Consider the following 9,764-nt stretch of genomic DNA (forward strand, 5'->3'; position numbering starts at 1 on the left):
TATCTTGTTGCACTTTTCATATAGAGCAGGTTTAGACCGTACTCTGTTTAATAAGCAAGAAATATATAACATGAAATGTGCCAATACATGTGAATACAAATTAGCATAGTTGCCCTTGATCAAAGCACCCTTGACTGCTCAAAGCTCAGTTGAGCACTGAAACTGTATCAGGCACATCACAGGAATGACAAAAAAACAACTTAAAATGCGATTAAAGTCTGTTGTTCGTTCTTCTGTATCCTTTAATAAGAGAATGACAAAAATCACACTGCTATGACAGAAGTAACTATATCCACCATGTGTACACACATTCTGAAGGCTTTATATTTTAGCAGTTAGTGATTCCCATCATCTTGGACATGATAGATCAAAAAGTTTTTTCTTCCAGCTGATCTTTTGAGCGAGCAATAGCTTTTGAGTTGCTTTGTTAATTCATGGCCAACGAATGTGAGCAAGTATTTCTGTAAAAGGACATGTTGTTAACATGTTTGCTTCTAGTGCTGAAAATGGATATGAAGTAACTGTATCTTCAGCAATTAGTAAAAAAATGCTGTTGTTGTCGAATTATTTAAGTATTAGATTCTGAAATCCAGTCCATCCCCATTATGGATAAGCGGTTGAAGATAACCATTATTTCAACCGCTTATCCATTGAAGATAATGGTTGGATGGATAGATGGATTCTGTAATTCTGGCAAGTCTTTGGAAATCTCCAGAAAAACCAATACTTGTTTTTGCACAATGGCAGCAGTAGCAACGCTATGACACAGTTTTGTTTGTTCACAAATATTTTGCGGGGTCACACAACAAAAACAATACAGAGAAACATGCATAAATATTATGGCCATACAGTGTCTTTCTCCAAAAAAAAGTCATTCATGATGCAATAAACTTAATTTCAAATATCATCTAATCAGACTTTCTCTCTCCCAGTACCAGTTTCGTTACAGGGTACTGGCTGATACTGATTACTGATCCAAATTATTGTTAGGATCAAAATAATAATAATCCAGTATACCACATTCTTATTCTCTAATTTAAAATCTGTAAACCTCTCTGATATTCGGTCCATCACCATAAATTTGCCGTAACTTTAGGGGTAATAAGACAACAATGTCCATGTTAACAGAAGAGATTTCTACTTGAAAAACCTACAGACTAACATTAACTGGATCATAGAGCACTAACTGATGACAAACAGACCTGTTAACTCACTAATCCAACCCAAAAGCCTTGACAGCAGCGTAGATCCTCTCTCTCTCCGCTGCTTTTGCATCCTTTATTGCACGGTCAGCTTTCATCATGCCGAAGACGACAGCAGAATAAATCCATGTGTCCTCATCTCTCTGAGAAAATATATGAAGTTCTCATAAAGCTTCATAACTGGTTTAATAAGATGATTCCCAACTTTAAATTCATTACCTGTTGACTTTTCAGACTGAAGCAGTTTTTTTGCAGGACAACAGCAGCTGAATTTTGAGAAAACAAAATAGATAATGACATAAAAAAGGATGCAGCAGTTTAACTTTAGTATTTAATTTAACTATGAGTGACTTCTATTACCATTGGAACAATCAAACTTGCTTGTTTTCATGCCGTAAATGAGGAAGGCTATAACAATCAGACTTATAGCCAAGACAGCACACAGCAGGATTAGAATTGCACTGGCCTTTTGTGACCAAATGGCTCCTGGAACATTATCAAAAGTTAAAAACAATGAATGTTAGTAATGAATAAAAGTAAATTATTTTTAATTTCCCCTCATCTTTAAATGATTTAGCATTTTGCATCATTAAATTAATTTTATTTGAGCATCTTACTTACTCTACACCAGGGAGAATAATAAATACTTAATTAATCAGAATTTTATTTGATTTTATGGGTTAGTCTAATTACAAAAGGGATATTAATGATACAGTTACCATGAATGTCCACTTTAGTTCCTTCTCCAAAAAATATCTCTCCACATGTGGCCACAGCACAGTAGTAAGTCCCTGCATCAGAGGAGCTGACGTTCTTAGAGAAGCGATAAACACAGCTTTTCTGAGAGTCAGATCTCTTGTCACATTCATCACGTCCATTTCCATCAGTGTAAATGATGTCTGGATGAGATTTATCTGATCCGGCTCTGAACCAGTACACACTGTGATCTCCTGGACATGTCTTGTTGTCAGATTCAGAGAGGACTGAACACTGAACAGTTATCGAGTCTCCTGGACGGTCTGGATCAGATACTGTTGTCCCCTGAATGACAGTATAGTTTGATGTCCTCTGAGTGTCTCCTGTGTGATACAAAACAGATCAAATGTAACATGCTTAATGACAGTTTAAAACTTTGTAAAAGTAGATCACACAATTACCTTTTACTAACAGATATGTCCCACTCCATTCAGGATTAATCCATGCTGTTACTGCACAGTGATACATTCCCTCATCCTCTTGAATTGTCCTCAGAATGGTCAGGTTGCTAATATTCTTATCAGTATTTACCTTTAATCTTGATTCAGAAAACTCTGGTGCATACTCAGGTTTTGCAGATTTCCACAGTGTCATAATTAATTTCAGAGTATCCCCGGCACGCTGCTTGTACCAGTGGAGCTTTCTACTGCTCAGCTCTTCATCAGGCAAAACACATGTGAAGGTCGCAGAGTCACCGAGTTGAACAGTGGTCACTGGAACTAAGGCATCTGAATGAAATGAAAACATACAATATATAAAATAGTTAGTGTATGATGTGGAAAAGTTATGAAGCTAAATTATAAAAATAAATAAATAACACTTACATCCTTGATGAAGAACAAGCAGTGTAACCCATAACAGGATCATCTTGCCAATGTCTCTAGTTAAGAAACTTGTTGGTATTTCACTGAGTGAAGGAGGTGAGATGGCCGTGATACATCAGACCATCCAATGCATCTCATTGGTTATCACAGAGTATGTAAAGTGCACTTCCTGTCACACTGGTCTCGTACTGGTCTTTGTACATAGCACCTCTTTTTCATCCTACATAGCCAATGTCAAAATTGTTTACTTTTCACTTTTCTTTTGAACACGCATGTCTTTCTATGAGGGATTTTTTTTTTGAGCCTGGACTTTAGGCAGCAAATCTGTATTCGAGAGGAAAGATTCATAGGCTGTATCAAAGGCCAGGGCCTATGAAGTGTGTCCTTCAGAGTAGATGAAAGCCAGGCTGAACATATGCTCCCTCTCCAAATGAGATGGTTTTGCCTCACATGGGCCAGAGCCTATGTGTGTTTTGGGTTGCCCTTGTCAAATGCAGAAATCAAATATTTCCGAGCATCTCATGAGGAGGTCAGCCTGAAAGACACACCTATTTCGATAGGTGTTTGGGTAAATACTGTGTATTTATCATGTATCATACTACAGACTGTGCAATTATTATATATTAATATTACACAGATCTAGAGCTAACTTCTTTAGGCGGCTCAGGTGGTCATTTTATCTTCCATCCATCCATCCATCCATCCATCGTCAACCGCTTATCCTGCGTACAGGGTAGCGGGTCATTTTATCAAAAATTAACTTTGTGTCTGAAATCGCTGAACTTGAGTGGTGGAAGAGGAGGTGCAGTTCCCATTTAGCTAAGTTGGAGTCCAGCAACATCTGCCCCCACTGTGAGGGTTTTCTCTTCTACAGGGGACATTTTCACGGAGAGTAAGCCGCTCACCTGAGAATGTGGACATGATGGTGTTCCTGATAAAGTACTTCAAACTTAATTGATGCATTTCCACAAAAATGTGTGGTTAACTGAATTTATCAACTATTGTTTATTTTGGTCATCAGAGAAGATTTTATTTTATTATTTATTTTTGCTTACTTAAGCTGGTCTTAAGAGAACTGTTTTTTAAATTTATTTTTGTTTATTTACATAGTAAATTTATGTCTAGTTGATGTTCTTCACTGTTCTTCTGTTTAGTATTTCAAATTGTTGCTGATTTAACACATACCCAGATTTTTTCCCTATTAGAGAGAGAGAGATAGAATGAAAGATAAGGAGCTCATGTGGAAGAGCTAGAGAGAAGGACCGTGAATATAGACAGAAGTGTTGACGTGATATAAAAACTTTCTTTGATCATGAAGCCTACTCTGCTACTCTACAGTTCTGTTGAAATGTCTGTGTCCTCACTGCACTGCATTATAAAGTATAATGAAGGGGTTGGGGGTCACATTTCTATCATCCAGGGGTTTTTATTATTGTGTGTTGTATTGATGAGTGTTGATGAGTGTTTTTTTGTTTGTTTTTTTACGTGTTTAATGATGTCACAGCAAATATCATGGGACATTTAAGCAGCAAAACTAAAAACTTTAGTTATAAACTTAACAGGAAAGACTGAGGAAACTCTCTAGAGGAAACAGAACTTTTAGCCCCTGAAATAACTTCTTTAGACAACTCTGATGGAGCTCAGGATTTATCAGGATGACAGCTGCTTTACTACAAACTATTTCTCTGTATGAACCTGGACTGTGTTTGACATTTTGGATGTCTAGAACATAAATTAACATTAAATCCTTGTAGGATTTATACATCTAAACAGCCATTGTTAGCTCTAAACATAATGAAAATTTCTGGTTATCCTGTAGCTTTGTTGGTAAAGTGTGGCTTCAATACTTGCATAATTGCTGTAAGACTAAATTAGATCAAACTCAATATCAGATCAACATTTTCTTCTTTTAATTATATCACCGAAATTTTGATTTAGAGAAGATATTGTAGAGATTTGAACTGAAATAAGGCTCATTCAGTGGGGGTTGAACAGTGGGTTATGCATTTAGCACTTTCTGTAATATATTGTGGTGAACCTCAAATTCTTGTGTGGTTTGTGTTTCTTGTTATCTGTTGGTACCTTTACTATACCTGGTTGTTATTGTAAAGTAAGGTGGAATGATCTTGTACTTAAAGACAGGGGTCCTTTGTGCATGCAAACATGCTTGTAATGTTTTCTTTGTATTACTGGACATTGAAAGGCATTATTTACATTAAAGTATGCCTAAATGAGCTGTATATTATTGTTTTATTTAGCGTATACATTATATGGTACATACATTTTCTGAGTGGTAGACATAAAAGCAACAGCCTGCCACAGTGGCACGCAGTGAAAAAGGTTAATTTTAGACCCCAAGTTTGACAATGTTTTTCACTACATAAGTGGTCATTTTAGAGAGATATAATAACCTTTAATTAAAAATGTTTCACGTGTAATACAGAGTATGGACCTTATGTCCCCAAATCAAAAGTTTTAATCATACTATGGTGCATTGGTGGTGATGGAGCAGTGGATTAGACACATACATTCCTTCGGTGTGAGAGACCCGGGTTTATTGCCTACTGTGACGCATCCACCAATATGTTCCTGAGCAAGACACTTAACCCCTAGTTGCTCCAGAGGTGTGCAACCTCTGACATATATAGCAATTGTAAGTGGCTTTGGATAAAAGTGTCAGCTAAATGAATTAATGTAATGTAATGTACAACCCTGCTACCACTTAGTTTAACAGAGATCAAATTAACCTGTTTGATTTGTGTGCACAAAACAGGTATGCCGCTATTTGCAGTGATTCATAAAACAGAGAAGCCATCTTAACTACTGTGTGAGCCAGCCTCTTCAGATGCTCTACATCATCAATGATGACCCGCCCCCTCTGCCTGTCAGTCACATCAGCAGGAAGAGCGCAGCATTACGAGAGCTGGGGAGGGCTGTTAAACTATTCATCCTGTACGCCAAAACCAACAGACTCAGGAACAGTTTCTTCCCACAAGCCATCACTCTAATGAATGGCTGATTTCTGACTACTGTGAGTCAGAAATCAGCCGTTGTTTCTGTGTTTCCATCAATGTTTTTTAATGCACATTTTGAAGTATCGCATTTGAAAGTTTGATGGAAACGGCAATATTCAATAAAAATGTTTTAATTTCGCTAAAAAGCTTTTACTCTCGCTTGAGGTGGTTTTTGCCTTTGTCGAAAAAGAGTAAATGCGCTAAATGGGAGATGGAAACACTTTTTCCGAAAAGGTTCTGACATAGCAAAGTTAGCTGTTTCTGCTGTTGGCGTCTTGCACACTTGTGCAGAGTTCTGCATCGCTGCCGAGCATTTCATGCACCTCGCGGCTGGTACCGCTCATTTGTGCAGAGAAAAGAGGTGGATGCAAATCTCGGCAGGTAGCCTTCATCATCTGTTCTGACGAATCATGCATTCACCTCTTAAAGGTCCTTTTCAGATCCTTTGCTCTGCACACTGATCAAACGGGTTTATCACAGCATATTTTTGTTGAATCTCAATGAATGCTACTTCTACAGAGTGTAATAAAATATTAACGACACTAAATATTCATAAAATATATAATTCAAATCATTTATCACCATTGATGAACCCCACAAAGGATATTATAGTGTTTAAAAACATTATTTGGAGGTGCATGCAATTGTTGGCAAGCATGCAAAACTCGTTATAACACTGGATATTCCCATAATGTGCAGAGACATGGCTGGCAACTTGCCCGCTTGAAACACATTTCTGAGGACCTCTCTCCATTTTCCATTCAAGATCAATGGCCATCAGGTTCATGCGATTGGTTTTGTTTCTGGTTTGATACATCTTGTTTATTACAGCCATGTGTAATGTCAACTACTGACATAACTAATAGCTTGGTTTATTCGCTTCAAACCAGCTGATGGAAATGCAAATATTTTGCAATTTTTTTTTTAGGACATTTCAAAAGTACGCTTAAAATTCGCATGACAATTAGATGGAAACATCTAACTCTGTCTCTAATCAACTACCTGTTTACTGGTTACCACTTTATTATTTATTCATCATTCACTATTTCAGAGCTGTTCATATTGTTACATTTTCATATTGTATATACTGTATACCAAATCCACCTACCTCAAGTAAATAACACCTGCACATAATACTTATTTATTCCAGCATCCTTTGCACTATGCTCCATCACACTGTGTACATGTCTATGTGTATGTGTACTTGTTTATCACATCCACCTCTGACATGTACATAATAATAATAATAATAATAATAATAATAATAATAATAAGGCTAATAATAATTTACTCCTGCATCCTTTGCACTCTGCTCACTGCACTGTCTATATTGTTTTTGTTTATAGTGTGTATATTGGTGTTCTCTATACTGTAGCCTGTGTTTTTTATTATTATGTCATTGTATTATTGTATGAGTAAGCACATCATGAGCCACGTACAATCCTGAGTGAAATTCCTCATATGTGTACGGATTCTAATTCTTATTCTCTGGAGTTGCTTGGCTTCTTTTCAGGAGGCTGGTCAAAGGTAGCAGCACTCTCCCACTATAACAGGAACGCAGTCAACGTGAGGCTATTAAGAGTTTCTAACAAGCATATTTTTTTTGTCTGAGGGATATCATTTAAAACAAAAGCCCTGCAGTAAAGCATTTCATGTCCTGCTTTGTACTTTCACACACAGAGACAGATATACAGACATTCAGCTGACACATAAAAATTTACCATATATTTAAGTTAACAAGTTCCTGACACAATTCTATGTCCAGCCCCTATACACATACTACTCAAAACAAAAGCCCTGCAGTAAATACTTTGTTTCCTGCTTTGTACTTTCACACACAAACAGTCAAAGAATGAACACGCACTCACTGTGACAAAAAGAATGGTGGATGGAAACTTAAGAAAGAATGATGGGTGGAAACTTAAGCATTGTTGTGGTTGGGCTTTAAACTAAGGTGTTAACACAGAGGGGCTTTACTTTCTTCTCTGTTTTAGCCTCAGGAAGCTGGGTTTAACTGCTGTTTTACCTGTTTTAAAAAGGCAAGTCGAATCACAATTCAATTCAATTTTATTTATGTAGCACCAATTCGTACCAAAAGTCATCTCACTGCAATTTTGTATATAGAGCATCCTCTTTGTAATATTAATACTATATTGTTACACACACTTACCCAGTCACGCGAAGTCATGACTGTGTTTATTGAACCTTTCTGTAGGTTGTTGCTTTTCATTGGTAGTTGCTGTCAGGGGGGGAGGTGCTAATCATTCATTTGTCCCACCCCACTATTTTTGTGAAGAGCATCTTGATCTAAATTTAAATTTCCTGATTATCTGCAAAACGATCTGACAGCCTTGGTAAAGTCACTTGGTGCAGTGATGAAGTGGCAGGCTGTAAAAAATAATGGTCAATAAATGAATACATTAACATTAAAATAAAACATGAACTAATATAACTATTGTATATTCTAAGATTAAAAATGCATATGGTTGTAGATGCCTTTGGTTGCATATTTAAAAACACAATCTACAATATTTGTACTTTAAATGAGAATGTTAATAATCAAAAACTAAATCAATCATTTCAGTTTGCTCAACTAAAATTAACCTGATGAAGCTTTGTGCAGCTCTTTCCTCACTACATATCTTGTTGAAGCACAGGTCTGTTTTGAGTAAACAGCCTTGATGGTTGGTCAAAGGGCAGAGAAACAGCCCACCACAGCTGTTAGTGTAGCTGTTGCATGTGGTTTTGCTTGTTGGACAGGCATGTAGAAGGCCTTTACAAAGTGCTGTGAGACCAGAAATACAGAGGATTTTTAATGTGAGTGGATATTCCCTAACGTTGTTTACATCGTATGTGTATTTTTGTGTATTTTTGGATACTTCTAGTGGGAAGTTGTGGTCGACAAATACACAGCAGTTCACAGTGAAAACCACTGACTGCCTGTCTACTAATTTCTCTCTTTCTCTTGTCTCAATGCACACATGGAAAAATGTGGAGTGAAAACAACATTGAAAAGACATACATTTAGACATGTTACACACAGGTGTAACTAGTAACATTATTATTTGCTGTATTGCATTGCAATAATTGCAAGAAATGGTCTATGCTTAATGTTAACACATTCTTCCAACACATTCCTCAGGCACACTCCCAACTCGTCACATATAGACGCTTGGTGAAGACCCTTTGGCATTGCTTTGTAACGCCCTGGGTACCTCTTTAGTGTAGTTTTTCAACGTCTAGGGCTCAGAGGTCAAGTTAGCAACAAACAAGATGCAATGTCCACTTAGATTTTCAAAACAAAAGTACTTTTATTATTATTATTTTGTTGCAAAATATCACCATTTTGTAACGGTACATTAACGTTGTGAAACATCACAAAAAGTACTTGGTTAGGTTTAGGAAAATATTATGCTTTGTGTCAGAATAACTATGTTACGTACATCAGTTAACTTATGCAAGATAAGTAACGTTACTTGCTTAACTTACACATCTTACGTTACCTACACAACTTCAATAAAATAATAATAATGTTTAATGTTGACTTTTTGTTTCTGGCCTTTCTGTCCGCACCAGCCACCTCCTTACTTGGTCTTTTCTGTTAAATATCATATACCTACCTTAACCATTCAGAAGTGACAGAACAGGGCTTCCCCAGAGCAGTGAACTATGCCGCTATGGAGATCCCCAGTGCGTTTCAAACTGACGCCAACGGGTCTTGGCACTCTTTGGCAAATTGCACATACATGAGTGTCTGTTTCTTTCATGGATCTGAAAAGTGATGCCATGCAGAAGTAACTTTGTAGTGAAACAACGGTGTGGATTTGTGCATTTTATATGGAATAAAGTTGGAGCTACTCCAAATTCCTTTTTTCTCCCACAGAGGAGCAGGGGGTGTTACAGATCAACTTTCAACTGACTGCTGGGGAGACCCCAACGGAAGGGGGGGGGGGGGGGGGGGGGGGTTT

General features: G+C 37.1%; 1 protein-coding gene across 1 annotated transcript; it reads right to left on the bottom strand.

Moving 5' to 3' along the window:
- Window positions 1-1,213: 1,213 nt before the first annotated feature.
- Window positions 1,214-2,859, bottom strand: LOC123957306 (signal-regulatory protein beta-2-like). Its single transcript, XM_046029999.1, has 6 exons — window positions 2,783-2,859; window positions 2,360-2,686; window positions 1,922-2,281; window positions 1,563-1,688; window positions 1,422-1,468; window positions 1,214-1,345 (listed from the first exon to the last, which is right to left on the bottom strand). Exons 1-6 carry the CDS (start codon window positions 2,823-2,825, stop codon window positions 1,214-1,216), a joined length of 1,035 nt encoding a protein of 344 aa, XP_045885955.1. The 5' UTR covers window positions 2,826-2,859.
- Between the last annotated feature and the right edge of the window lie 6,905 nt (window positions 2,860-9,764).

Source organism: Micropterus dolomieu, linkage group LG19, assembly GCF_021292245.1.
Source record: "Micropterus dolomieu isolate WLL.071019.BEF.003 ecotype Adirondacks linkage group LG19, ASM2129224v1, whole genome shotgun sequence".
NCBI lineage: Eukaryota > Metazoa > Chordata > Actinopteri > Centrarchiformes > Centrarchidae > Micropterus > Micropterus dolomieu.

What these genes read in the sequence shown, in the direction of transcription:
- LOC123957306 (XM_046029999.1), bottom strand. Translation starts at nt 2,825, where the DNA reads ATGATCCTGTTATGGGTTACACTGCTTGTTCTTCATCAAGGAT. An exon ending in CAAGTTTGATTGTTCCAATG is followed by an intron (nt 1,469 to 1,562) that starts GTAATAGAAGTC and finishes CTCAAAATTCAG; the next exon opens with CTGCTGTTGTCCTGCAAAAA. An exon ending in TCAGTCTGAAAAGTCAACAG is followed by an intron (nt 1,346 to 1,421) that starts GTAATGAATTTA and finishes ATATTTTCTCAG; the next exon opens with AGAGATGAGGACACATGGAT.